The sequence below is a fragment of the Clarias gariepinus genome, chromosome 2 (genome assembly GCF_024256425.1).
Source record: "Clarias gariepinus isolate MV-2021 ecotype Netherlands chromosome 2, CGAR_prim_01v2, whole genome shotgun sequence".
Lineage (NCBI taxonomy): Eukaryota > Metazoa > Chordata > Actinopteri > Siluriformes > Clariidae > Clarias > Clarias gariepinus.
Genome location: NC_071101.1, coordinates 48,636,638 through 48,662,500, shown reverse-complemented (window position 1 = coordinate 48,662,500; position 25,863 = coordinate 48,636,638). Strand labels below are relative to the sequence as shown.

The 25,863-nt window shown below is 41.0% G+C and overlaps 1 protein-coding gene across 7 annotated transcripts in view; it reads left to right on the top strand.

Annotated features, from left to right (window-relative positions):
* The window catches only part of lama2 (laminin, alpha 2), a 124,354-nt gene that overhangs the window by 18,366 nt on the left and 80,125 nt on the right, over nt 1-25,863 (top strand). For all 7 annotated transcript variants that reach the window (XM_053480630.1, XM_053480620.1, XM_053480610.1 and 4 more), the window contains exons 2-3: nt 14,597-14,767; nt 16,813-16,925. In XM_053480630.1, coding sequence (XP_053336605.1) covers nt 14,597-14,767; nt 16,813-16,925 — 284 coding nt within the window. The remainder of the gene's footprint in view (nt 1-14,596; nt 14,768-16,812; nt 16,926-25,863) is intronic.

The window sequence follows — 25,863 nt, the reverse complement described above, 5'->3', positions numbered from 1 at the left end:
GTCGTCCATCTCTAAGTGCTCTTAAGCACTGTTACCATGGAAACGCCGGCACACCCCCACCTCCACTCATAAAAATATATTCATAGGTATCAGTAATTCAATTACATTTATAATAATAACAATAATAATAATAATAAGGATGGCGCAATCCCATAATCGTGTTCTTCATGGCATAGTTAACGTGGCGTGACATAAAACCGCACGCAGTTCGTCCCGTGGTTCAGTCAACAGTCGTACTGGTAGTGCGTAGTCATACTTTGCACGCATGTAGTAAATGAGCGAGTCTTGAACTGGCTTGATGGAGGGATGAAAGAACAATAAACAGACAGAACACATCAGAATGGAGAAAGAGAAGAAACTGAGATGATGAGAAATAAAGGTCCTCTGATGGCACTGAAACGCTTTTTATGGACACAACTTCTAACTCCATGGTCTTTCCTGATTTGCTGATCCAAAACACACAATAATCTCCTCTGAACAGTAGATATTGAGATGTTTATCTGCTCCTTCTGCTCTGTAAAGCTTCATAACGGCTCTAATCTGAGGTGCTGGTTGGTAATCGGTGATTTCTGAGGCTGGTGACTCTAAATGAACTTCTCCTCTGCAGCAGAGCTCAGTTTTGGTCTTGTTCTCCTGGGAAGGTCTTCATGAGAGACAGTTTCATTATGGACTGCTGTTGGACTGTTGTAGTTTTGAAAAAAGTTCTAATAAAGTTCTCCAAGCACTATTCCATAAAACTTATCAGTGTATTGTTCTAGAATTTAGAATAGTATCTACAGGGTGGGCCATTGATATGGATAGACCTTAATAAAATGGGAATGGTCGGTGATATTAACTTCCTGTTTGCGGCACATTAGTATATGTGAGGGGGAAAACTTTTCAAGATGGGTGGTGACCATGGTGGCCATTTTAAAGTCGGCCATTTTGGATCCAACTTTAGTTTTTTCAATAGGAAGAGGGTCATGTGACACATCAAACTTATTGGGAATTTCACAAGAAAAACAATGGTGTTTTAACGTAACTTTATTCTTTAATGAGTTATTTACAAGTTTCTGACCACTTATAAAGCAGTTATTAGCAGTTTGCTAACTGTAGCATGGGAGATGGGTGGTCTCGTATGGTGTCTTGCATTGGGATCTGCTGCGATGACCCGGTTACTGCGTTCACCAGACATCAAGACACAATTTCTATCCGCTCCTCACGTGTCATTAGTATGTAAACTGCTAAAAACTGCTTTATAAGTGGTCGGAAACTTGTAAATAACTCGCGGCAGCGTAACAGCCCGTTAATTCATGCCCATGCAGTGATGAGAAAGACAAATCGAGTCGATCACATCCATTCTTTTAATTTCTGCGTTGTCAGGCGATATTACAAACTTGCGCGTAGGTTCCGTACTTAAATCAAACCAAAAACGACAGGCTCAGGCTCCATATTTCAGCGTTTTTCAGTTTGGACTGCATTACCCACAAAGCACTGTGTTGTGGGTAATGCAGTCCAAAGCATTGCCCGCACTGGACTACACTTCCGTGGCTATACCCCACGTGTGTTGTGAAGACACGCCCCACAGAACTGGGGGGGGGGGGGGGGGGGCGGTATCAGCAGAGGTCATAAGCATTTAAGGGAACATGTACTGAAACAGGTTGCTGAGAACAGAGCTAGTTTTTACCAGGTAAAAGTAGTTTTTTTTACACAATCCTTTTGAATTTTTAATTAACGTATAATACAAACTTTTCATTAGGACCCTAAAGATCATATTAACATTTAATGAAAAATGGGATGTGTAGGACCTTTAAGGTGTATCCATATCAATGGCCCACCCTGTAGAAGTTGAGTCATGTCTACTGGACTTGTCTAGTCTATTCTGGACTGGAGTGAAATGAAACAGCCTTCCTCCAGGACCAAGGTGCTACATACATGTAACGTAAATTAATAAAAAACTAACCAGCTAACTAGGACACATAATTAGCTGAATATCTAAGACAAACCAAATTTAATCCATAAATGATCAAAAACTATTCTAAAGTACAATAGAAAAGATAACACAAGACAACATAACGTGTACATGCAGATGTGCAAACAGGAGCAGCAACAGAAGAACATAACACAATACAATATACTGCGATATATCCGGTATATATCAGTATTATATACTGTATCAGTCCAGTGCTTTCTGGTTGAGTAGACGGATGACATGTGGGCAGGAGGTGTTGCACATGCCATCCGTCTACTCAGCAATATGGTGCAGGAAAACAATCCGTCTGCATCCACATAACAATAAAAATGAATAATAAAAAAGGCATTGTTTGACTGTGACTGTTTGACACTTTACAATAATTATAATAAAAATAATAAAAACTTCTCAATTAACATCTTTGCTTTTGCCAATGTTAGGATTTTCAATTGTGATTCCTCACTAATGATGACATACAGGATACAGTCCGGTTTAAATTTTTTAATAGTAATGATTTCAAATCTAATTAAGAAAAAAATGAAAATGTAATATTTAAATTACGAATTTATTTGCCAAATGGTCTCTTATGGTCCATCTGCAGTACCATGAGATACCACTAGGGTATCGCTCTCTGTTAGAGTGTAATATTGAGGAGTTTACTGCGCAGGATCGGATTTGTGCCGTAACCCTGACATTCTTTAACCAGTAAAATATGATTATTATATACAACAGACTCGAGAACATCAGGGGAAGCGGGAAAGGCCGCTCTCTAACTTGTTGCTTGCTAGGTTCTGAATCAGGTGACACAAGGTAGCGCTAAAGTCTTGACGCTAACCCTAATCATCACAAGCTTGGGCCTAGTTCCAGGTTTTTATGAAATTTTTTAATTTAGCCCAATATAGATCCTTAACCGTCTCGTAACAATTTTTTAGCTAGCTAATTTTTTAGAATGGCTGACCTGCGCTGTTTCCTCGTTGCCTGGCAACAGCATTGCACAACGACTTCCTTTTAACTGTAAAAGTTTTTTTGAATTTGAAATTTAAATCTCAACTGTTGGGTGATGATGTCACCAATCACACGTTCTGTATCATTAACTCACGGCACCATATAGAACAAATACTGTAGAGCTGGAAGAGTTTCTGTGTGTGTGTGTGTGTGTGTGTGTGTGTGTGTGTGTGTAGACGGCTGAATCACCACTGTTGCAGGAGAGCTGTATTTTATGATGATAGTTCAGGGCTAGGGTGAATTAATGGCCGACATTTTGGAGTGGTAATATCTGCTTATGAGAATCTGTGTGTGTGTGTGTGTGTGTGTGTGTGTGATAGCAAACCGGGGATCTCAGCAGTGTCCCAAAGGAAAATGCTGTTCTAGTGATGGCCATAAATTGATCGATCTTGTAGAAACACACACACACACACACACACACACACACACACACACACACACACACACACACACACACAGAAAAAAATACTTCTTTCTAAGGCTGCTGCAGACCAATGACCCGTCTCGTTCTTATGATTAAAGGCGGGGTTGATGTGTTTTGTCATTTAGTGCCAGCACACACACACACACACACACACACACACACACACACACACACACACACATGTTGATGGATACCAGCAGGATGAAACGTAAATGCCACTGCATCAATCATCTCCATCGTGACCTCCTTTAACGTGCTGTGTGTGTGTGTGTGTGTGTGTGTGAGTGAAATTAGAAATTATTGAACTCTCGTCTCAGAATTATTGGCACTCCTTCACAGCATAGGCAGTAACTATGTTATGTGAATTTTTATTTTTCCGTTTTAGGGGATGGTGTGTGTGAAAGTATTGGCACCCCTGGAGGATATAGAACTGATGTATATTGATTTTTTTCCCTGAATTTCTTTCCTCGTTTCGTTTAAGAAAAGAATCTCTTCAATGTTAAACGTCTTCAGTTATTCGTGGCCTTGTAGAAATCACAAACAGCCTTCAACGCAACAGAGTCGCGTGGCCCTTCCCTGTCATGCTCCCGCACACTGGTCGGAAAGTGATAACGCCCGACTTCTGTGACCTCACAGATGATTGGCTACTGTAGTTTTGCTCTTAATGATATGGAGAAACAAGTATGGGAACACCTCCCTTCTTATGGTGTGAATATTCACCTGTTCTGTGTTTGAGTCTGTAGAGTGTGAGAAGTTCAGCAATCTGGCTTTCTCAGCCTGGGAGAAAACATCAGATGCAGATGTTATCGGGCATGTCCGGTGTTTTTTTTTTTTCGTTTTTTTCTGGGGTTTTTTTGTTGTTGCAAGAAGCACTTTGAGGAACAACAGAAAAAAAATCAGAAAGGAAATCAAATTCATTTCCTGTAATCTGCAGAAAATCCATAAATCTATTTGTGTTGGAGGACACAGGCATTGTGCTAACACAACAACAACAATAATAGTAATAATAATAATAATAACGCTTTTATAAGAAGCTATTTGGCATGTCAAGCCCTAAAGGCTGCAAAGGGGAAGGCTTAACAAACCCTGGTTGCACACCTACTCCTATGCTTTCCTAAAGATATACTCTAGAGTTTACTTCTATAGCTGGAAAGTAAAGTTTGGGGATCAGGCATGGAGTAGTGTGCTAAGTGTCTCTGATTGGTAGGTTTACTGCTAAGGATGCATTTGTGATGTTTAAGGACTACCTGAGATCGTGTTGAGACCATCAGTGAAGATGAAGTCAGGATAAAGGCGAAGCAGTCATGAAAACCATCAAATCTCTCTGGAAGCCAAAGCTTTAGGTTAAAATAGTTGGCTTCATTCATGTCAATGTTCCAGTCCATAGAAGAAGTGGAATGTGTCATGGGTGGCATGGTGGCTTAGTGGCACTGTTTTTGTGCACCTGCAGGGATGGCAGTTTGAATCTCACCAACAGGTGGAGTTTATATGTTCCCCCAGTGCTTGGTGGGTTTCATCCCACAGTTACAAATCATATTGTGTAGGCTGACCAGTGTTTCCAAATTGCAAATACACCGATCAGCCATAACATCTGCCCTGACTTCTTCAGGGTGTCTCCACACTGTGTCTGGGGGTTGCAGGGTGGAACCTCCATGGATCAGACTTGTTTATCTGGTGCATCTCATGGGGCTTGATCGGGTTGTGATCTGGGGAGTTTGGAGGCCGGGTCAGTAGTCTTGATCTCTCTGATGGGTTCTGGTTCTTGGGCTGTGGTTCTGGTGCCTTTCTAATCCCACCAGCATTGACGTTTTTCAAGCGTTTGCCTGCAGCCGTGAGTGAGCCTTGGGTGCCCGTGATTCTGTCACCAGTTTCCTGGTATATACATTATGTTAATGAATTAGGTTATGTTAGAGCTTCCTGTGATTGGTTCCAGTCCCTTAAATGATCAAAAACAGGAAAAGCTGTATGGAAAATAAAATGATAGATAGAAACTTCAGATAGGCCCAAACCAGTTTTTAGCAAAACCAATACCCAAAACTGAAACAAGCCCAGGTACAGTATAAATCTGAGTCTAATTGAGAGGACATCTTGAGACCAAGTATGAATCCAAGTGAGCGATAATGCAGTGCATACAGTGCTACTCCCACAAGCATGTACAGCATTTCTGAGATTCTGAAAGTCTTGTGGGCATTAGCCTTGTTTTCCTAATGCATTGTTTTGTTGTTTTGTATTTCTTGGATTTGTTCCTATACATTATAATTATGATTCTTGAGTTTGGCGATATAAAAAAAATACGCACACGGTTGAGTTTGTGAAGTTTTGTGCTGTGTTCTGATAAGACCAAAAATTAAACCTTTTGGGCATGATCGTGGAAAAAAAAAAGAAAGAAAAGATGTCAAATACAAGGAAGTCATGTGTAAAATGTGCTGGTGGATTATTAATGCTCAGGGCTGTTTTGCAGCTCAGAAGATTGATGGCATCGAGAATTCCGCTAAGCACCTGGATACAAAACCTTCTAAGGAGTTAAGACTGGGATGTAGACAGAACTTTCAATATGAAAATGACCAAAATATATGCAATATATATATATATATATATATATATATATATATATATATATATATATATATATATATATATATATATTTTTTTTTTTTTTTTGCTTGAAGGGGTAGACCAAGATGTTTTTGGGAAGAGACTGCCATACTTCTAAAACTATAGTTTTTTTTTTTTTTTTTTTTAAGGGAAAAAACGCATTATGTAAGAAAATCTTTGTGGTAAATTTTTTATTTGAAATTATGTCTGTCTGTCTGTCTGTCTGTCTTTCTATCTATCTATCTATCTATCTATCTATCTGTCTGTCTGTCTGTCTGTCTATCTATCTATCTATCTATCTATCTAACAGTTACAGTGGTAGAACATAAAAAGTGCATCAGGGAAAGAGAAGAGAGATGGGCAGGGATGGAGGGATTCATTTTGCTCCAAAGTGGAGCCTCATCATGATGGCAGGCTCAGCACGAAACTGTAATTAGTTTTGTCAAATTGGATGAAGAATCAGCAAAAACGCAGGAGAGGCATCAGCGCAGATATCGATCCACCGCTCGAAATGATGGAGCGAGAGAAAGGGAGAGATGGAAGGAGAGATGGAAAGGGGATTAGAGAGAGATATAAAACTAATCAGAGAGAAATACCAGGAACGGAATGAATGAATGTGGAAAATACGGAGAAAGACAGAAATACATTTCCAACAAAACCTTAGAATCAATGTATTATATAATATTCTGACATGTGGTTGTTTATTACAGTGTAAAAATAGGCAATAAATGAAGACAGAACCTAGATGCTATGTTAAATATGTTCAGTCAGCTCTGCAGTAATTGGCACTGTTAATAAGAACTTTTGATTTACTCAGAATAAATTCGTGGTGTGAGACTAAATTAATTAACAACGACTATTTCATCGACTTTACCAACATGATTGCATATTGTACATCGTAAATTAATGCAAAAATATTATATACACATAAAATAATGATCTGTCCTTATGTAAGTAATTATTTGAATGACTTTTCTGTGGCATGTACAGTACTATATGTGAGGTGCAGTAGTGCTTTTAGTTGAACTTTGGCCTTAAACTTGAACATTGATTAGAATAAAGATTGGGGTATTGACTTGATCCTTCACTTAACTTGAGCATTAACTTTGGTTTTTAACTTGAGCATTAACTTGAAGAATGACATAAGCTTTGATTTGAACAATGACTTGAATTTTTACTTTGACTTTGAATAAATTTGACTGAAACAAAAAAAAAAGGGTTTTGACATGAATGTTGACTTTGGCCTTGTCTTTAACAGAACTTGAAAGATTTGATCTTTCACAATGACTTGGCCTAGACCTTTGATTTGAATATTAACTTGAATGACTTTGGCTTTCACTTGAACAATGAACTAACGTTTATTTGAACTTTGCCTTAAACTTTTATGTGATCTTTGATATGAATAATGTAAACTTTTACTTGATCAATGAATTTTACTTTTGCTCGAACTTTAACCTGATTTGTACCTTAACTTAAACTTTTTTAACTTTTAACGTAAGTTTTGAATTGTTTTTAAACTTTTAAAATTCTAATTTGTTTCTAATTTTATCGATGTTATTCAATTCAATTCAATTTTATTTGTATAGCGCTTTTAACAATTATCATTCTCGCAAAGCAGCTTTACACAGTCAAAAGAATTATTTATGTTTGTATGGAATGTGAATGTGTAGGGATCACAATGGTCAGATAGTCTTTGGTGAGCAAGCCGAGGGCGACAGTGGACAGGAAAAACTCCCTGAGATGGTAATAGGAAAAAACCTTGAGAGGAACCAGACTCAATCAGGGAACCCATCCTCATTTGGGTGAATCAGAAAGCAGAATTGATCTGCATTCATACAGTGTGTAGGGTGGGAGGCAGTTCAGCATAACAGTTGATGTTAATTGATGTTAATATGGAGTCCAGGTAGTTATTGGAGACTCAGGTAGACTTGTAGCAAATTCCAGTCCTGAACTATCGAGCAACTGCAGCCAAGTTAAGTTCTCGAAGAGACAGCTGTCAACACCAGTCGAGGCCAGAACCATCTTCATGTTATTGATATTTGGTTTTCAACCATAAATGACATTACTCACTCACTCACTCATCTTATCTTATATACTGCCTTATCCTGTATTTAGGGGCGCAGGGGGCCTGGAGCCTAACCCAGGAGACTTGGGGTACAAGGCGGGGTACACCCAATCCATCGCAGTAAATGACATTACTTGATGATGTAAATGAACAACTTAAAACAATTATAGCATTTGACTATTTATGTAACATTGTGATGAAATTTTACACACACACACACACATATACACACACAGATGTGTATACATACACTTAGAAACTGATTTAGTCCTTAATCTGTATCCCAGTTTATCAACGTCTCCTCCATTAAAGAACCCAGCGTCCTGTAAAGTCGAGCAGCGTGTACTTATGATGCATTAAATCATTTTAGACGCTTTGAATGTGACCCTTCATGTGCGAATAATTATCAGTTTTAAATCTTTTAGAGGAAGAGGAGGGACGTGAACCGGTGAACGACTGAACGAGTGAGAGAGAAAAAGGCGTAAAAAAATGGCAGAACATGACGTCCCTCTTTCTTTTAAATGTTAATCTCTTTTGTAGAAAGTGTGGCCATGGATGTTTTTTTTTTTTCTTTGAAGAGACTGTAGAGCTTTTGTTCGAGTGGAATAGCATTAACCTTGCTTGGTCACTTCACAACGCTGTTATGTGACAACAGGGTCTTTTCAAAGTGGCGAAACGTTCACTCCAAAGTGATGGTGGCTTTTAATTGAAAACCATGGCTCCCTAATTGCTCCGTAAATGGCTCCCGCTGGGGTGAAGGTTTTCTTTTCTTCTTTTTTTGTATAAATGGAGATATTTCAGGAAAAAAAATTTCTCAGAATGCGGAGGTGTGCAGAGACTTCAGAAAGGTCTTGATAGGATTTTTAGAGCTGTCTTACGAATGACTAATGTTTCATTAAGTCCTTATTACAATTTCTTCAATCACCATAAAAACGTGGGGTGGTTTTTGTGACCATGTAATGTATATCGATAGCTTCGAGAATATTATAGTGGATTCGCTGCTTAGGTAGCATATAATTTCACACCACACCAACCGAGCTGTACTGTATGTTTAATGGAAATTAAGCTGAATTGACAACTATTTCATGACACATTTATTCACTTTGTGTTACATTTGTAAGCTGTCTTATTGTTCTTAGTAGTTTCCCTGATAAAATGTTCAAAAGGTTAAAAGAATGGCAATCCTTTACAACTTTTGTATTTCTATAGAAATACAGGTCTGGTTATTAAATGGTTCTATAGGAATGGTTTCATTATGGCTAATACTGGATTCCCTTCCTGATGCAACTGTTCCAATTTATCAAGGCTTGGGTCTGTTACTAAGTGGCCTTTTCTACATTCCTGAACTAATAGTTGAACTGTCTCAAATTGAAGTTCGTTGGTAGTTCTTGGTCATTTGCATGATCTAATCGCCTAAATATTGACTACACACTGTCTATGAAATGTTCTATATCTATATATAGCTATAAAATAATCTACAATCAATCAATCAATAGATAATTAAAATACAAATATAATATCAGTACCTCTACAGCATTAAATAGTGATGGACGTTTTCCTGGTTAGGAAGTACTTTGTCCACAGTCTCCACCCCGTTCAATTCAATTTAGTCAATAAGGGCTACCGCTTTCTGAGCCGTTGTCAACAAACTTGTGTGATAATGACAAGCAAACCGTAAACAACGCAGCTTAAAAGGAATAGAATGGGAGTGAAAGGACTCACTTCAACAAAGAAATGGCCACAGGCTTCCCGCTAATGAATCTGAACACGTCTGTAGGCAGATCTCGCGAGACACAAATGGAGAATTAAAGAGAATTTATAATCCATCAAAGACTGAACAATGATTTTACAACTGTTGGCAAGGACAAGAAGATCTTTTATGGAAATTATGGATATTTTATTACAGAGTAGAAATTCTAACTAACAGCTTCCTTTAAAGGAGGTATTTTATAAACAGTATAGATGTTCAATAGAACATTCATACATACTCAGATCCTTATATAGTTCCATAGAATCAGTGCCACATCTGTAAAACATCACTGTCATATTACAGAGTCTACTGGGTCGAATTTCATGTCTATAGAGTTCTATAAAACTACATGAAAATCTATAGAACATCAAATGCAGAAGTTCCTTAGATGCTTACTGGAGGCATATAATAGAATCTATAGAACTGTATGGAAAAGGGGTAGAATATGCATTTTAAGCATCAGATCTATACATTCCTATTGCAAGTACAAATACCAGGTGATATGCACTTCAAAGCAGAATATCTGGATATTCTTAGTGCAGGTCCTCAGAGTTCGATAGAAATAATGAAAAAAATCTATAGGACATTAACTTCAAAGCAGAAAGTATTGGAGGTCAATAAATTTCTATAGAACTGAGTAAAAAGTCTATAGAGCATGCATATTGGAGCAGTCTTTTTTATTGAATTCTATAAAACTGAGTAAAAATCTATAGAACATGTGTTTTATAGCAGAAGATCTATAAGGTCAAGTATAAATATTTTAACTGGAAGTGCGAGGCGTTAACCACTACCCTACCATTCCACCAATATTTTGCCATTTTTTATTTGAATTTTGAAGATTGCAACTTACACCTGATGAAAGTAAAAAATCCAGTAACTCAAAAAGAGTTTGAAGTACAGGAATGTCCAACTTTTTGAAATTAGGCTAAATTACACATAATATTTGGTTAAGTCTCCTTTAGCACAAATTTTACTGCATCAATGCAATTTGGCAAGGAGGACCAGGTTGCTGACCAGGTTGCTTTGATATCAGCCTTCATCTCATTGCTTGATTTTATATCATTTTATGTTATAGAATATTCTATAACATGATGATGCACTGTATAGAACTGAGCAAAAATGCCATTGAACTCATGGCCGAAGAACTTGAAAGTTGTATTGCAGTTCTAACTATCGAAACATTAAAACGAAAACATAAAGTCATTGCCAGTAACCAGGACTACCTACTGTATCACTGGCTAATAGCTAATCCCACGGGATCAAAGTAAACAAGTCAGCAGTTTAATATGAAGAGTTTACAGTCAAAATAAGGCTAATAAATAATTAAGGTTATAAAACTCAAGGAAATTTGGGAAATTTGCCAGTGAAGACAAACAAAGGTCTATTGAGTGGTGATGTGTTACAGGCACTTTGTTTAACTTTGTTTCGAGTGTGTGTCCTTCGAGTGTGTGCAAATATTTCAGCAAGTTGTGAAATGTGTGCGGAGAATAAACAACGTTTTCTTTAACTAGTTCTTTTTATTTAAATGAAGGACAGTAAAACGTACACACACTCAGACACACGCCCACACACACATGCACACATACACGTCCTTCACACTCGTACACCTGCACGTTTTACTTTTTATTCACGGCTCTTTTGCTCGGTTCAGCAGAAGCAGCGACAGCAGGTTATTATTATTATTATTATTATTATTATTTTTTAGATGTTTTCTGTTTTAGTTTTGTGCTAGAGATACAAGGCTAATGTTGCTCAAAAATAATGGCACTTAATGGACTTATGGACATCAGTTCAGCTGTTTTTTAAAGGTTTAGGTTTTAAGTGTCAAAATTAGATTTTATTTGTAGCCCTTAAATGATTAATTATGTAAGTTTAGATGCTTTTTTTATTAAATATTTGAGGGTCATTTTTTATTTTCTAAGCAAAATTTTAATTTAATTTAATTGTTTAATTTTTAATATTTATGTTTAATTTCATTAGGAATTAAGCTGTATGAAATTTTTGAAGTTTAGGTTTTATATCCAAGACTAAAGATTAAATTTCAATATATTGGCTAATTAATAATCAGGTTTTATTTTCAAGCCTGCACTTTTTTATGTTTGCTACGGATATGTTTCATTGATTTTTATAGTTTAGAAAATGGCATGGCATTTGTATGTTTTCCTTGTGATCGTAGGTACTCTGGTCTCCTCCCACAATCCAAAGACCTGCAGATTAGGATATATATATATATATATACCTACACTCACCTAAAGGATTATTAGGAACACCACACTAATACGGTGTTTGACCCCCTTTCGCCTTCAGAACTGCCTTAATTCTACGTGGCATTGATTCAACAAGGTGCTGAAAGCATTCTCTAGAAATGTTGGCCCATATTGATAGGATAGCATCTTGCAGTTGATGGAGATTTGTGGGATGCACATCCAGGGCACGAAGCTCCCGTTCCACCACATCCCAAAGATGCTCTATTGGGTTGAGATCTGGTGACTGTGGGGGCCATTTTAGTACACTGAACTCATTGTCATGTTCAAGAAACCAATTTGAAATGATTTAAGCTTTGTGACGTGGTGCATTATCCTGCTGGAAGTAGCCATCAGAGGATGGGTACATGGTGGTCATAAAGGGATGGACATGGTCAGAAACAATGCTCAGGTAGCCTGTGGCATTTAAACCATGCCCAATTGGCACTAAGGGGCCTAAAGTGTGCCAAGAAAACATCCCCCACACCATTACACCACCACCAGCAGCCTGCACAGTGGTAACAAGGCATGATGGATCCATGTTCTCATTCTGTTTACGCCAAATTCTGACTCTACTATTTGAATGTCTCAACAGAAATCGAGACTCATCAGACCAAGCAACATTTTTCAGTCTTCAATTGTCCAATTTTGGTGAGCTCGTGCAAATTGTAGCCTCTTTTTCCTATTTGTAGTGGAGATGAGTGGTACCCGGTGGGGTCTTCTGCTGTTGTAGCCCATCCGCCTCAAGGTTGTGCGTGTTGTGGCTTCACAAATGCTTTGCTGCATACCTCGGTTGTAACGAGTGGTTATTTCAGTCAAAGTTGCTCTTCTATCAGCTTGAATCAGTTGGCCCATTCTCCTCTGACCTCTAGCATCAACAAGGCATTTTCGCCCACAGGACTGCCGCATACTGGATGTTTTTCCCTTTTCACACCATTCTTTGTAAACCCTAGAAATGGTTGTGCGTGAAAATCCCAGTAACTGAGCAGATTGTGAAATACTCAGACCGGCCCGTCTGGCACCAACAACCATGCCACGCTCAAAATCGCTTAAATCACCTTTCTTTCCCATTCTGACATTCAGTTTGGAGTTCAGGAGATTGTCTTGACCAGGACCACACCCCTAAATGCATTAAAGCAACTGTCATGTGATTGGTTGATTAGATAATTGCATTAATGAGAAGTTGAACAGGTGTTCCTAATAATCCTTTAGGTGAGTGTAAATATGTTTATATATGATATATTTTTCAATGTTTTTTTTATTGAAAGTTTAAACTTTTCTATTAGCCGTTAACTGTTATTACCAAACGTATGGATTTGGAAACAAGGCAAATCAGTTTATTAGGTTAAATCTTTTGTAAATTTTGTAAATTGTATTGATTAGGATAATTATAATTGTGAAGTTTTGGTTTAGGAGTTTAGTTTTATTCACAAGCTTTAGGTTTTATTTACAAGGCCAATGTTTAGATGAGTTTTGATTCTGTTTGATATCTTTTGGTTAACAATGACTTTTTATCTTTACAGTCCTAAGGTTTATGTTTTAATTGTGGGGTTTAGTTTTTATTAATTGAGGTTTGAGTTTAATTTTGTAGATATTAATTAATACCTTTTGACCAGAATCGAGAATCTTAACAGAAGAAGGGCCAAAAGACACATTGGGATTAGTTTGATGTACAGTACAGTACTCAGGCCAGTTTATGCTAACGTCTGTACTGTTACTGTACATCTGAGTCTCTCTCTCTCTCCCTCTCTCTCTCCCTCTCTCTCTCCCTCTCTCTCACTTTGTCTCTCTCTCTCTGTCTCTCTCTCACTTTGTCTCCCTCTCTCTCTGTCTCTCTCTCTCTCTCTCCCTCTCTCCCTCTCTCTGAGTGCAGAGTCTTCTGTTGTTTCAGCTTCACTCTCACTGTGGCTTGCAATGGTAGGAATGCTTATTTCTTGTGTGGAACTGTGTGTGTGTGTGTGTGTGTGTGTTATGCATGTCTCAGATGTTCAGTAGTTCTTTTAGAAACATCTGGATGAACAGCTGGGAATGATTTCAGAGAGCTGGCTCTGTGTTCTCTGAATCAGAGCCGTCACATTTACACACACACACACACACGCACACACACACACACACACACACACACACACACACACACACACACACAATCACATCTCCAATCTAAAGCTTACAGTAAGCCAGGTACATGAAGCTGTTCTTAACTGACATATCAGGAATTCACACATGCAAACTCTCTCTCTCTCTTTTTCTTTCTCTTTTTCTCTTACACACACACACACACACACACACACACACACACACACACACAGTAGTCTGGTCTCTGAGCAGCTGAGGGAAACAACAGGGACGCAGGGATATGAGCTTTTTTTCCCTCCCTGATAGAACAGTTCACTGATTAAACACACACACACACACACACACACACACACACATTTTTCCACAGAAATGTCAATACAGGAACCATTGCGCTGAACACAGTATATGTGCGTGTGTGTGTGTGTGTGTGTGTGTGTGTGTGTGTGTGTATGTGTGTGTGTGTGTGTGTGTGTGTGTGTGTGTGCAGGTCTGTTCCCCGCAGTGTTGAATCTGGCCTCCATGGCCAACATCAGTGCGAACGCTACATGTGGACAGAGCGGAGCTGAGATGTTCTGTAAGCTGGTGGAGCACGTCCCGGGACAACCGGTCCGCAACCCCCAGTGTCGAGTGTGTAACCAGAGGAGCGAAAGATACTACGGTACACACACACACACACACACACACACACACACACACACATATATTTCACAATCATTTTATATGCTTAGTTATACGTCCCAACACCCCAACACCGATACCACCCATACCACCCCAACACCCCCAACACCCCAACACCCATACCACCCCCAACAACCCCAAACAGCCTGAACATCCCCAACACCCTCAATAGCCCCCACATCCCCAATACCCCCAACAGCCATAACACGCCAACATCCTGAACACCCCCAACAACTCAACAGCCACAACACCCCAACACCCATACCACCCACAACACCCCAACACCCCCAACAGCCTGAACACCCCCAACAGCCTGAACAGCCCAACATCCTGAACACCCTCAACAACTCAACAGCCACAAAACCCCAACACCCATACCACCCCAACACCCCCAACAGCCTAAACACCCCCAACAGCCACACCACCCCAACACCCACAACACCCCAACACTCCCAACAGCCTAAACACCCCCAACAGCCACACCACCCCAACACCTTTACCACCCCAAACACACCCATCAGCCTGAACACCCACAACAGCCACAACACCCCAACACCCATACCACTCCCAACACCCCCAACAGCCTGAACACCCCCAACAACTCAACAGCCACAAAACCCCAACACCCATACCACCCCCAACACCCCCATCAGCCTGAACACCCCCAACAGCCACAACACCCCAACACCCATACCACTCCCAACACCCCCAACAGCCTGAACACCCCCAACAACTCAACAGCCACAAAACCCCAACACCCATACCACTCCCAACACCCCCAACAGCCTGAACACCCCCAACACCCATACCACCCCCAACACCCCCAACACCCATACCACCCCCAACACCCCCAACACCCCCAACAGCCACACCACCCCAACACCCATAACACCCCCAACAGCCTGAACACCCCAACATCCTGAACACCCCAACAACTCAACAGCCACAAAATCCCAACACCCATACCACCTCCAACACCCCCAACAACCCAAACAGCCTAAACACCCCCAACAGCCACAACACCTCAACACCCTCAATAGCCGCAACACCCATACCACCCCAACACCCCCAACACCAATACCACCCTGTGTTTGTCTCTGTCTTTCATCTTTCTTAAATTATGTCTGTCTTCCTCTTTCTCTTTTTATCTTTTTATATACCTGTCTGTCTCTCCTTCGGTTTCTATCACTCTGTCTCCATCTCTTACTTCAGTCTCTGTATGTCTGTCCCTCTGTCCTTCTGTTTCTAGATCCCTATATCTAATCTCTCTCTCTCTCTCTCTCTCTCTCTCTCTTTGTGTGACATTGCAGTGATTATACAACTCTAGTTCATATACATTATAATACACACACACACACACACACACACACACACACACACACACACACACTGAGAGCACAGTGTGTAACTAATCCATTTGTGATGCTCTTATCAAAGCTTCTTTGAGCTCATATGTCCATGCATTCCAAAGCCAATGCTCACACACACACACACACACACACACACACACACACACACACACACACACACACTGAGAGTATACTGAGAAGCATTTCAGATTGTGTTTGTGTACGGTGTGTGTGTATAAAGCCTATGAGTGCATTTTCACACCCTCCAATAACACAGTATGATAGAGTCATCAGTTATAATATAACATAATATAATATAACATAATATAATATAATATAATATAATATAATATAATATAATATAATATAATATAATATAATAAAATATAATAAAATAAAATATAACATAATATAATATAATAAAATATACCATAATATAATATAATATAATATAATATAATATAATATAATATAATAAAATATAATATAATGTATATTTATGTGTTGGCTAATACTAGTGCAGTCATAAAGCTTTATAACTTGTTACATGCACTAGCTGCTTTGTCCTAGGTGGCTACAGTCTCCCAGTTGCCTAGCAACAGCGTCTAATACATAAATGTCTTTAAATTTTTGTGTAGATTTAAAAAAAATAATAAAAAAAAATATATATTTTCAGAGCATCACCCGATCGAGTTCGCCATCGACGGCACCAACAAGTGGTGGCAGAGTCCAAGCATCAAGAACGGCATGCAGTACCATTACATCACCATCACGCTCGACTTACACCAGGTATGACAGTTCCCAGAAAACACCTACTCACACACACACACACACACACACACACACACACACACACACACATACACACACACACACGCACACTTTGTGTTTAAATCACAATAAAATAAAATACCCAGTGATGCAGCACGATCCAGTTGTTACCATAGAAACGATAACCAATAGAGGAAATTAATTAACGCGTTCCGACCAATCAGAACAAGGCGCCTCACACTCAGGTGAGAGGTTAGATAGATAAAGTTTGCATGCAGGCATTCTTTTATTGGTGATAATTGTGTGTGTGTGTGTGTGTGTGTGTGCGTGTGTGTCATCTTCACTATTTCATTAAAGCCTTATATTACGATGTTAAAGTTTTATCAGAATCCCTCTCCCTATCTGCACTTGCTCTAGCTAGTCCACTTTATACGTGAAACTAATCCCTCCGTATAACCACACACACACACACACACACACAGGGCGCCGCGGACACGGAGACACGACAGCAATCTTACAGCGACTCCGACGAACAAAGCTTTGCTGAAAAAAGAAATGTATATATATATTCGATCTTATTTTTGATTTTATTCCAGCGTGTGGAAAAGCAGCTCCGAAGCCCTTCTCCTGGACATGTTTGATTTCTCGGGGGGTCAGACTGACCTGAGGTGTGGAGTGAAGCGTGTCAGAGTGACGTGAAGAAAAATAAAAAAAAAAGCTTTCTTCTGTTTATTTATAAGAACAACTGTTACTTTAGAGACCAGAGCACTGAGAGAGAGAGAGAGAGAGAGAGAGAGAGAGCTTTTATTTGTCTAAGTATAGAGAGAATTTCTTTCCTTCATGTTTCCTAGTGTGTAAAGGCAGAAAACACTGAACCTTAACCACTGAGGGAGGGAAAGAAAGAGAAAGAAAGGAAAGAAAAAAAGTAAGAAAGAAAGAAGGAAAGAAAGAGTGATCAAATTTGAACAACAGAGTAAAACTGGCAATAAAGGTGGGAAATAGATAGCATAGAGAGTGAGTGATCGAGCGAAAGAGGGAAAGATAGAGAGAGGGAAAGATAGAGAGAGGGAAACAAAGAGACATAAGCAAAGAGCGAGAAAGAGAAAGGAAATTGGAGAAAAAGTGAGACAAAGACAAAAGTCCTCAATAAAATGCATAGAGAGAGAGAGAGAGAGGAGCATAAAGAAGAAGAAAAATAGATGATATGGGAGTAAAAGGAATTTTGAGAGACACAGATGCGGACAGGTGGAGGGAGACAATTATAGAAAAGGAAAATGTAGAGAGATAGATCGATAGCTAGATGCTGGCAGACGGTAAAAGACAGAAAAAGTCTGAAAAAGAAAGACAAGCGAGGAGAAAGTGTATAGAATACGGCAAAAAAGAGAGAATGTGTGTGTGTGTGTGTGTGTGTGTGTGTGTGTGTGTGTGTGTGTGTAATTACTGATCTGACATGTCGTGGAGTCTCGGCCACCATCCTTCCCGTCAGTCAAGACCTGACACCCAGTCAACACGGCAGTAAACGCCTGGCAACCATTATGTCATATCCCAGTTACAGCTCCAGGACAAATCAGACAGAAAGCATGACCATCAGTGTGTGTGTGTGTGTGTGTCTGTGTGTGTGTGTGTGTGTGTGTGTGTGTGTGTGCACACAAAGACTACTTTTATATAATTCATAAGGCTTCTTCTCTAACAGAGTGTCTCTGAAGGCTTTATTCCTCGGTGAGCTCAGCGATCACACTTCAGACTTTTAATCTGTTTATAGTTACAGTAACGTCCCTGTTCTCAGTATAGCAGGTAAAGTTCTCACTCACGTTCACTGTATCCTGTCTCTCTCTGGACTTACTTTATCCTGTCTTACTGTCCTCACCGTACCCTTACTCACTGTTCTCACTGTAACCTCTCTCCCCAGTCTCACCGTACCCTCTCTCGCTGTCCTCACCGTACCCTCTCTCGCTGTCCTCACTGTATCCTCTCTCCCCAGTCTCACCGTACCCTCTCTCGCTGTCCTCACTGTAACCTCTCTCTCCAGCCTCACTGTACCCTCTCTCGCTGTCCTCACTGTACCCTCTCTCGCTGTCCTCACTGTACCCTCTCTCGCTGTCCTCACTGTACCCTCTCTCGCTGTCCTCACTGTATCCTCTCTCACTGTCCTCACTGTACCCTCTCTCGCTGTCCTCACTGTATCCTCTCTCACTGTCCTCACTGTACCCTCTTTCGCTGTCCTCACTGTAACCTCTTTCTCCAGCCTCACTGTATCCTCTCTCTCCAGCCTCACTGTATCCTCTCTCGCTGTCCTCACTGTATCCTCTCTCTCCAGCCTCACTGTATCGTCTCTCGCTGTCCTCACTGTATCCTCACTCACTGTCCTCACTGTAACCTCTGTCCCCAGTCTCACTGTACCCTCTCTCGCTGTCCTCACTGTACCCTCTCTCGCTGTCCTCACTGTACCCTCTCTCGCTGTCCTCACTGTACCCTCTCTCGCTGTCCTCACTGTATCCTCTCTCACTGTCCTCCCTGTACCCTCTCTCGCTGTCCTCACTGTACCCTCTCTCGCTGTCCTCACTGTATCCTCTCTCCCCAGTCTCACCGTACCCTCTCTCGCTGTCCTCACTGTAACCTCTCTCTCCAGCCTCACTGTACCCTCTCTCGCTGTCCTCACTGTACCCTCTCTCGCTGTCCTCACTGTACCCTCTCTCGCTGTCCTCACTGTATCCTCTCTCACTGTCCTCACTGTACCCTCTCTCGCTGTCCTCACTGTATCCTCTCTCACTGTCCTCACTGTACCCTCTTTCGCTGTCCTCACTGTAACCTCTTTCTCCAGCCTCACTGTATCCTCTCTCTCCAGCCTCACTGTATCCTCTCTCGCTGTCCTCACTGTATCCTCTCTCTCCAGCCTCACTGTATCGTCTCTCGCTGTCCTCACTGTATCCTCACTCACTGTCCTCACTGTAACCTCTGTCCCCAGTCTCACTGTACCCTCTCTCGCTGTCCTCACTGTACCCTCTCTCGCTGTCCTCACTGTACCCTCTCTCGCTGTCCTCACTGTACCCTCTCTCGCTGTCCTCACTGTATCCTCTCTCACTGTCCTCCCTGTACCCTCTCTCGCTGTCCTCACTGTACCCTCTCTCGCTGTCCTCACTGTATCCTCTCTCCCCAGTCTCACCGTACCCTCTCTCGCTGTCCTCACTGTAACCTCTCTCTCCAGCCTCACTGTACCCTCTCTCGCTGTCCTCACTGTACCCTCTCTCGCTGTCCTCACTGTACCCTCTCTCGCTGTCCTCACTGTATCCTCTCTCACTGTCCTCACTGTACCCTCTCTCGCTGTCCTCACTGTATCCTCTCTCACTGTCCTCACTGTACCCTCTTTCGCTGTCCTCACTGTAACCTCTTTCTCCAGCCTCACTGTATCCTCTCTCTCCAGCCTCACTGTATCCTCTCTCGCTGTCCTCACTGTATCCTCTCTCTCCAGCCTCACTGTATCGTCTCTCGCTGTCCTCACTGTATCCTCACTCACTGTCCTCACTGTAACCTCTGTCCCCAGTCTCACTGTACCCTCTCTCGCTGTCCTCACTGTACCCTCTCTCGCTGTCCTCACTGTACCCTCTCTCGCTGTCCTCACTGTACCCTCTCTCGCTGTCCTCACTGTATCCTCTCTCACTGTCCTCCCTGTACCCTCTCTCGCTGTCCTCACTGTACCCTCTCTCGCTGTCCTCACTGTACCCTCTCTCGCTGTCCTCACTGTATCCTCTCTCACTGTCCTCACTGTACCCTCTCTCGCTGTCCTCACTGTATCCTCTCTCACTGTCCTCACTGTACCCTCTCTCGCTGTCCTCACTGTAACCTCTCTCTCCAGCCTCACTGTATCCTCTCTCTCCAGCCTCACTGTATCCTCTCTCGCTGTCCTCACTGTATCCTCTCTCTCCAGCCTCACTGTATCCTCTCTCGCTGTCCTCAATGTGCCCTCTCTCACTGTCCTCACTGTACCCTCTCTCTCTCCAGCCTCACTGTATCGTCTCTCGCTGTCCTCACTGTATCCTCTCTCACTGTCCTCACTGTATCCTCTCTCTCCAGCCTCACTGTACCCTCTTTTGCTGTCCTCACTGTAACCTCTCTCTCCAGCCTCACTGTAACCTCTCTCTCCAGCCTCACTGTATCCTCTCTCTCCAGCCTCACTGTATCCTCTCTTACTGTATCCTCTCTCACTGTCCTCACTGTATCCTCTCTCACTGTCCTCACTGTATCCTCTCTCTCCAGCCTCACTGTACCCTCTTTTGCTGTCCTCACTGTAACCTCTCTCTCGCTGTTCTCACTGTACCCTCTCTCGCTGTCCTCACTGTACCCTCTCTCGCTGCCCTCACTGTATCCTCTCTCACTGTCCTCACTGTACCCTCTCTCGCTGTCCTCACTGTATCCTCTCTCGCTGTCCTCACTGTACCCTCTCTCGCTGTCCTCACTGTATCCTCTCTCACTGTCCTCACTGTACCCTCTCTCGCTGTCCTCACTGTAACCTCTCTCTCCAGCCTCACTGTATCCTCTCTCTCCAGCCTCACTGTATCCTCTCTCGCTGTCCACTGTATCCTCTCTCTCCAGCCTCACTGTATCGTCTCTCGCTGTCCTCACTGTATCCTCACTCACTGTCCTCACTGTAACCTCTGTCCCCAGTCTCACTGTACCCTCTGTCGCTGTCCTCACCGTATCCTCTCTCCCCAGTCTCACCGTACCCTCTGTCGCTGTCCTCACTGTACCCTCACTCGCTGTCCTCACTGTAACCTCTCTCTCCAGCCTCACTATACCCTCTCTCGCTGTCCTCACTGTACCCTCTCTCGCTGTCCTCACTGTACCCTCTCTCGCTGTCCTCACTGTACCCTCTCTCGCTGTCCTCACTGTACCCTCTCTCGCTGTCCTCACTGTACCCTCTCTCGCTGTCCTCACTGTACCCTCTCTCGCTGTCCTCACTCTACCCTCTCTCGCTGTCCTCACTGTACCCTCTCTCGCTGTCCTCACTGTATCCTCTCTCGCTGTCCTCACTGTACCCTCTCTCGCTGTCCTCACTGTATCCTCTCTCACTGTCCTCACTGTACCCTCTCTCGCTGTCCTCACTGTAACCTCTCTCTCCAGCCTCACTGTATCCTCTCTCTCCAGCCTCACTGTATCCTCTCTCGCTGTCCTCACTGTATCCTCTCTCTCCAGCCTCACTGTATCCTCTCTCGCTGTCCTCAATGTGCCCTCTCTCACTGTCCTCACTGTCCCCTTTCTCTCCAGCCTCACTGTATCATCTCTCGCTGTCCTCACTGTATCCTCTCTCACTTTCCTCACTGTATCCTCTCTCTCCAGCCTCACTGTACCCTCTTTTGCTGTCCTCACTGTAACCTCTCTCTCCAGCCTCACTGTAACCTCTCTCTCCAGCCTCACTGTATCCTCTCTCTCCAGCCTCACTGTATCCTCTCTCTCCAGCCTCACTGTATCCTCTCTCACCGTATCCTCTCTCACTGTCCTCACTGTATCCTCTCTCTCCAGCCTCACTGTATCCTCTCTCACTGTCCTCACTGTATCCTCTCTCTCCAGCCTCACTGTACCCTCTTTTGCTGTCCTCACTGTAACCTCTCTCTCCAGCCTCACTGTATCCTCTCTCGCTGTCCTCACTGTATCCTCTCTCTCCAGCATTACTATATCCCCTTTCACCAGCCAGGTAAACATTTATTCTTAATATATTCCATGCACACCAACTTTTTTTTGGTTATTCTCATGATGATGAGTCCTACTGACCCATTTGGCCTCATTTTTATTCATATTAACTCATTCTGACTCCGACCATCTCGTTCTCATTCTGTACTCACTTACATTAACTCTAACATTAATAATTCCAATTAATTTGGAGTCCTTTTGTCTTAAATAATGTATTCTGACTACCAGCTCATATTATCTAACCCAATCTGACTCATTCTGTGTTAGACTAACTCATTCAGCCTAATTGACTCAAATTTACTCAAATGACTCAAGTTCACTCCTACTGCCTTATTTTAACGAATTCTGACCTCTAACACCTCATGCTAACTCATTCTAGTGTTAGGGTTAGGGTCCTACCACCTCATGCTGACAAATTCTGACTCTAATGACTCATACTGACTTTGAATCAAATGCCTTTTGATTCATATTGATTTATTTTACCCCCACTATTCTGACTGATAGTAAGGCCTACTCATTCCTATCAACTCTGACTAACTTATTTTCACTTCTATGGACTCTTATTGACTCACTAAGTCATTCTGAGTCATACTGATTCATTCAGAGTCATTCTGAGTCATACTGATTCATATTTACTCTCACTAACATATGGGTTGTGCCCTATTGAATCATTCTGGTTTCTACTGATTTATTTACTTTTGAACGCATTGGAACTGGAGACTCCTTCTGTAAATGCTGGGAATGACCAGTTGCTATGGAAACGATAATGTTACAAGCACATCAAGATAAACCTGTGCTACTGTCAGAGCTGCTGATATAGAGAATTAATCAACACCTTCTGACCAATCAGAACACAGGATTCAGTAGCAGCTCGGAGTCATCTCACTATTTATATTTGTTTTTTAAAGACCGTGTTATAAAATATAAGTTTATTAGTGAGTACAGTTTTATGTGAAAAACATTGAGTAATACTGAATATTAAGGGTGTGTGTGTGTGTTTGTGTGTGTGTGTGTGTTTGTTTGTGTCCTATTTAAGGGAAATCAAATTCTTTTTTAGGCATAATGCACGTTATGGGCCATGACATCAGCGGCCCTCGTTATCCTCAGGCTGACGCTGGGGTAGAAATTCGAATAATCACTCGTGCGCACACACACACACACACACACACACACACATACACACACACACACACACACATAAAGTCATTAAATGTGTCTGTTCTGCTCTCGTGTGCTGTGGACGGCAGCACAGGGTCATTAGTCTCGATTCTGTGTAGCCTGTAGCCTAAACACCACACACACACACACTACACACACGTACACACACACACAAACACACTCACATTCTCTCTCTCTCTCTTTCTCTCTTTTTATAGGCGTAGATTAATTTAGGTTAACACACATTCAGATGAAGGCAGTTTGTCCTCAGTAAAACAATGTCTGTGTGTGTGTGTGTGTGTATGTGTGTGTGTGTGTGTGTGTGTGTGTGTGGACATGTTTTTTATTTGAAGCTTTTTTTGAACGCGTACTTCAGCCTGTTTTTACCTAAAGATACATAACATGGGGGCCGTGTCAATGCAAATCAAAGGAATGAGTAATTATGTTATTTTATATAAAAATAATAAAATTATACCAATAATTATTGTGTGAACAGATTACTGCAATAGAAGAGAGTGTATTCAATTTGCATAAACCATATTATGTGCTGGTAAAGACAAAATTAAACAGGAACTACAATTGAGGTGTACAAATTGTGAAGAAGAAAAAGCAATGTCTATGTCTATATGAGTACATAAAAAATCATAAAGGCTTTAACATCAATATTGTAACTGTTACAGTTACAGAAACAGTTTTATATTTAACAGTTTACATAAATATTGCATTGTTTAATTTAAAATAAATGCAACCAATACATAAAAAAACTAAATTGTTATGATAGTGGCGGCGCGGTGGTGTAGTGGTTAGCACTGTCGCCTGGAACCTCCAGGGTAAATGTTACAATTTTATAAAAATACATGTAAAATAGATGAAAGTTACAGTTATGTAAAAACATAAATGTTACAAATATGTAAAAAAAAATATTTTGCTACTTTTTAAAACTATCTAAAAAAGAAATGTTACAAATATTAAATGAGAAACTTAAATGTTACACCTATGTAACAAAATTAAATGTAACATTTCTCAGCTATGTAAAACATATATGTGACAACTACAGGATGTAAAAAAAAAGAACATGCATAAATTTTACAATTATGTAAAAATAACTTTAATAACTACATAAAAACATAAATGTAACACGTATGTAACACAAAAATACATTTAAAAAACCACATAAAAATTTATGAAGCAACTATGTAAAAAAACAATTGTTACAACTCTGTTAAAAAATATATGTTACAACAAAGTGTAAAAACACATTTTGCACCTTTGTAAAAAACAAACAAAAAAAAAAACTTAAATGTTACAACTCTGGAAAATCTGTGTAAAAAATAAGTATTATTTACTTAATAATAATGGTACTGCCGATGGTACTGTACAGTTAGTCGCCGGCTGTAATCCTCACGCTTAAACCTCTATGCTAATAATGACTGATTATTTAGATTAACGACATCAGGTTACGATGGAAATGAAACAGGAAGCGCTTTCGGGAGAAGTGAGATAGCTCCGTCTTGCTACGAGATTATTATTTTTTGGGTGAAGTTTTATACAGAAAATCATAGCGATAAAAAATTTATACAGTTTATGTTTCCTGCGAACACCATTGGAAAGTCTACGTCGTCTCCGCTCCTCTGACCGACTTTTATTTCCACCGTAAAGGATTCCTGAGCTTGTTTATTCCCTCGACGCGAGCGGTTAGGGGGAATTCTGCAGCCGAGCTTCTGCCAGCTGATCATTTATTTATTACGCCTCTTCTCTCTGTCGGGTTCATTTATTCATTTATTTATTTTATTATTTGTGTAAAAAATGAAAAATAAAAAGTATTGAGGACATGAAATATACATCTGCTGAGCTGTCATCAAGTTTAAGTGTCCAAATAACAACCTGACGTCTCTGAGAGAGAGAGAGAGAGACGGAGAGAGAGAGACGGAGAGAGATACGGAGAGAGAGAGAGATAAGATAAGAAAGAATGGCACAAGGAGATAGTGATGAAAGAAAAAATAAGATACAGTAGATAGATAGACAGATAGATAGATAGATAGATAGATAGATAGATAGATAGATAGATAGATAGATAGATAGGTTTGGTGTTTTATTCGCAGAGGTTTTTATA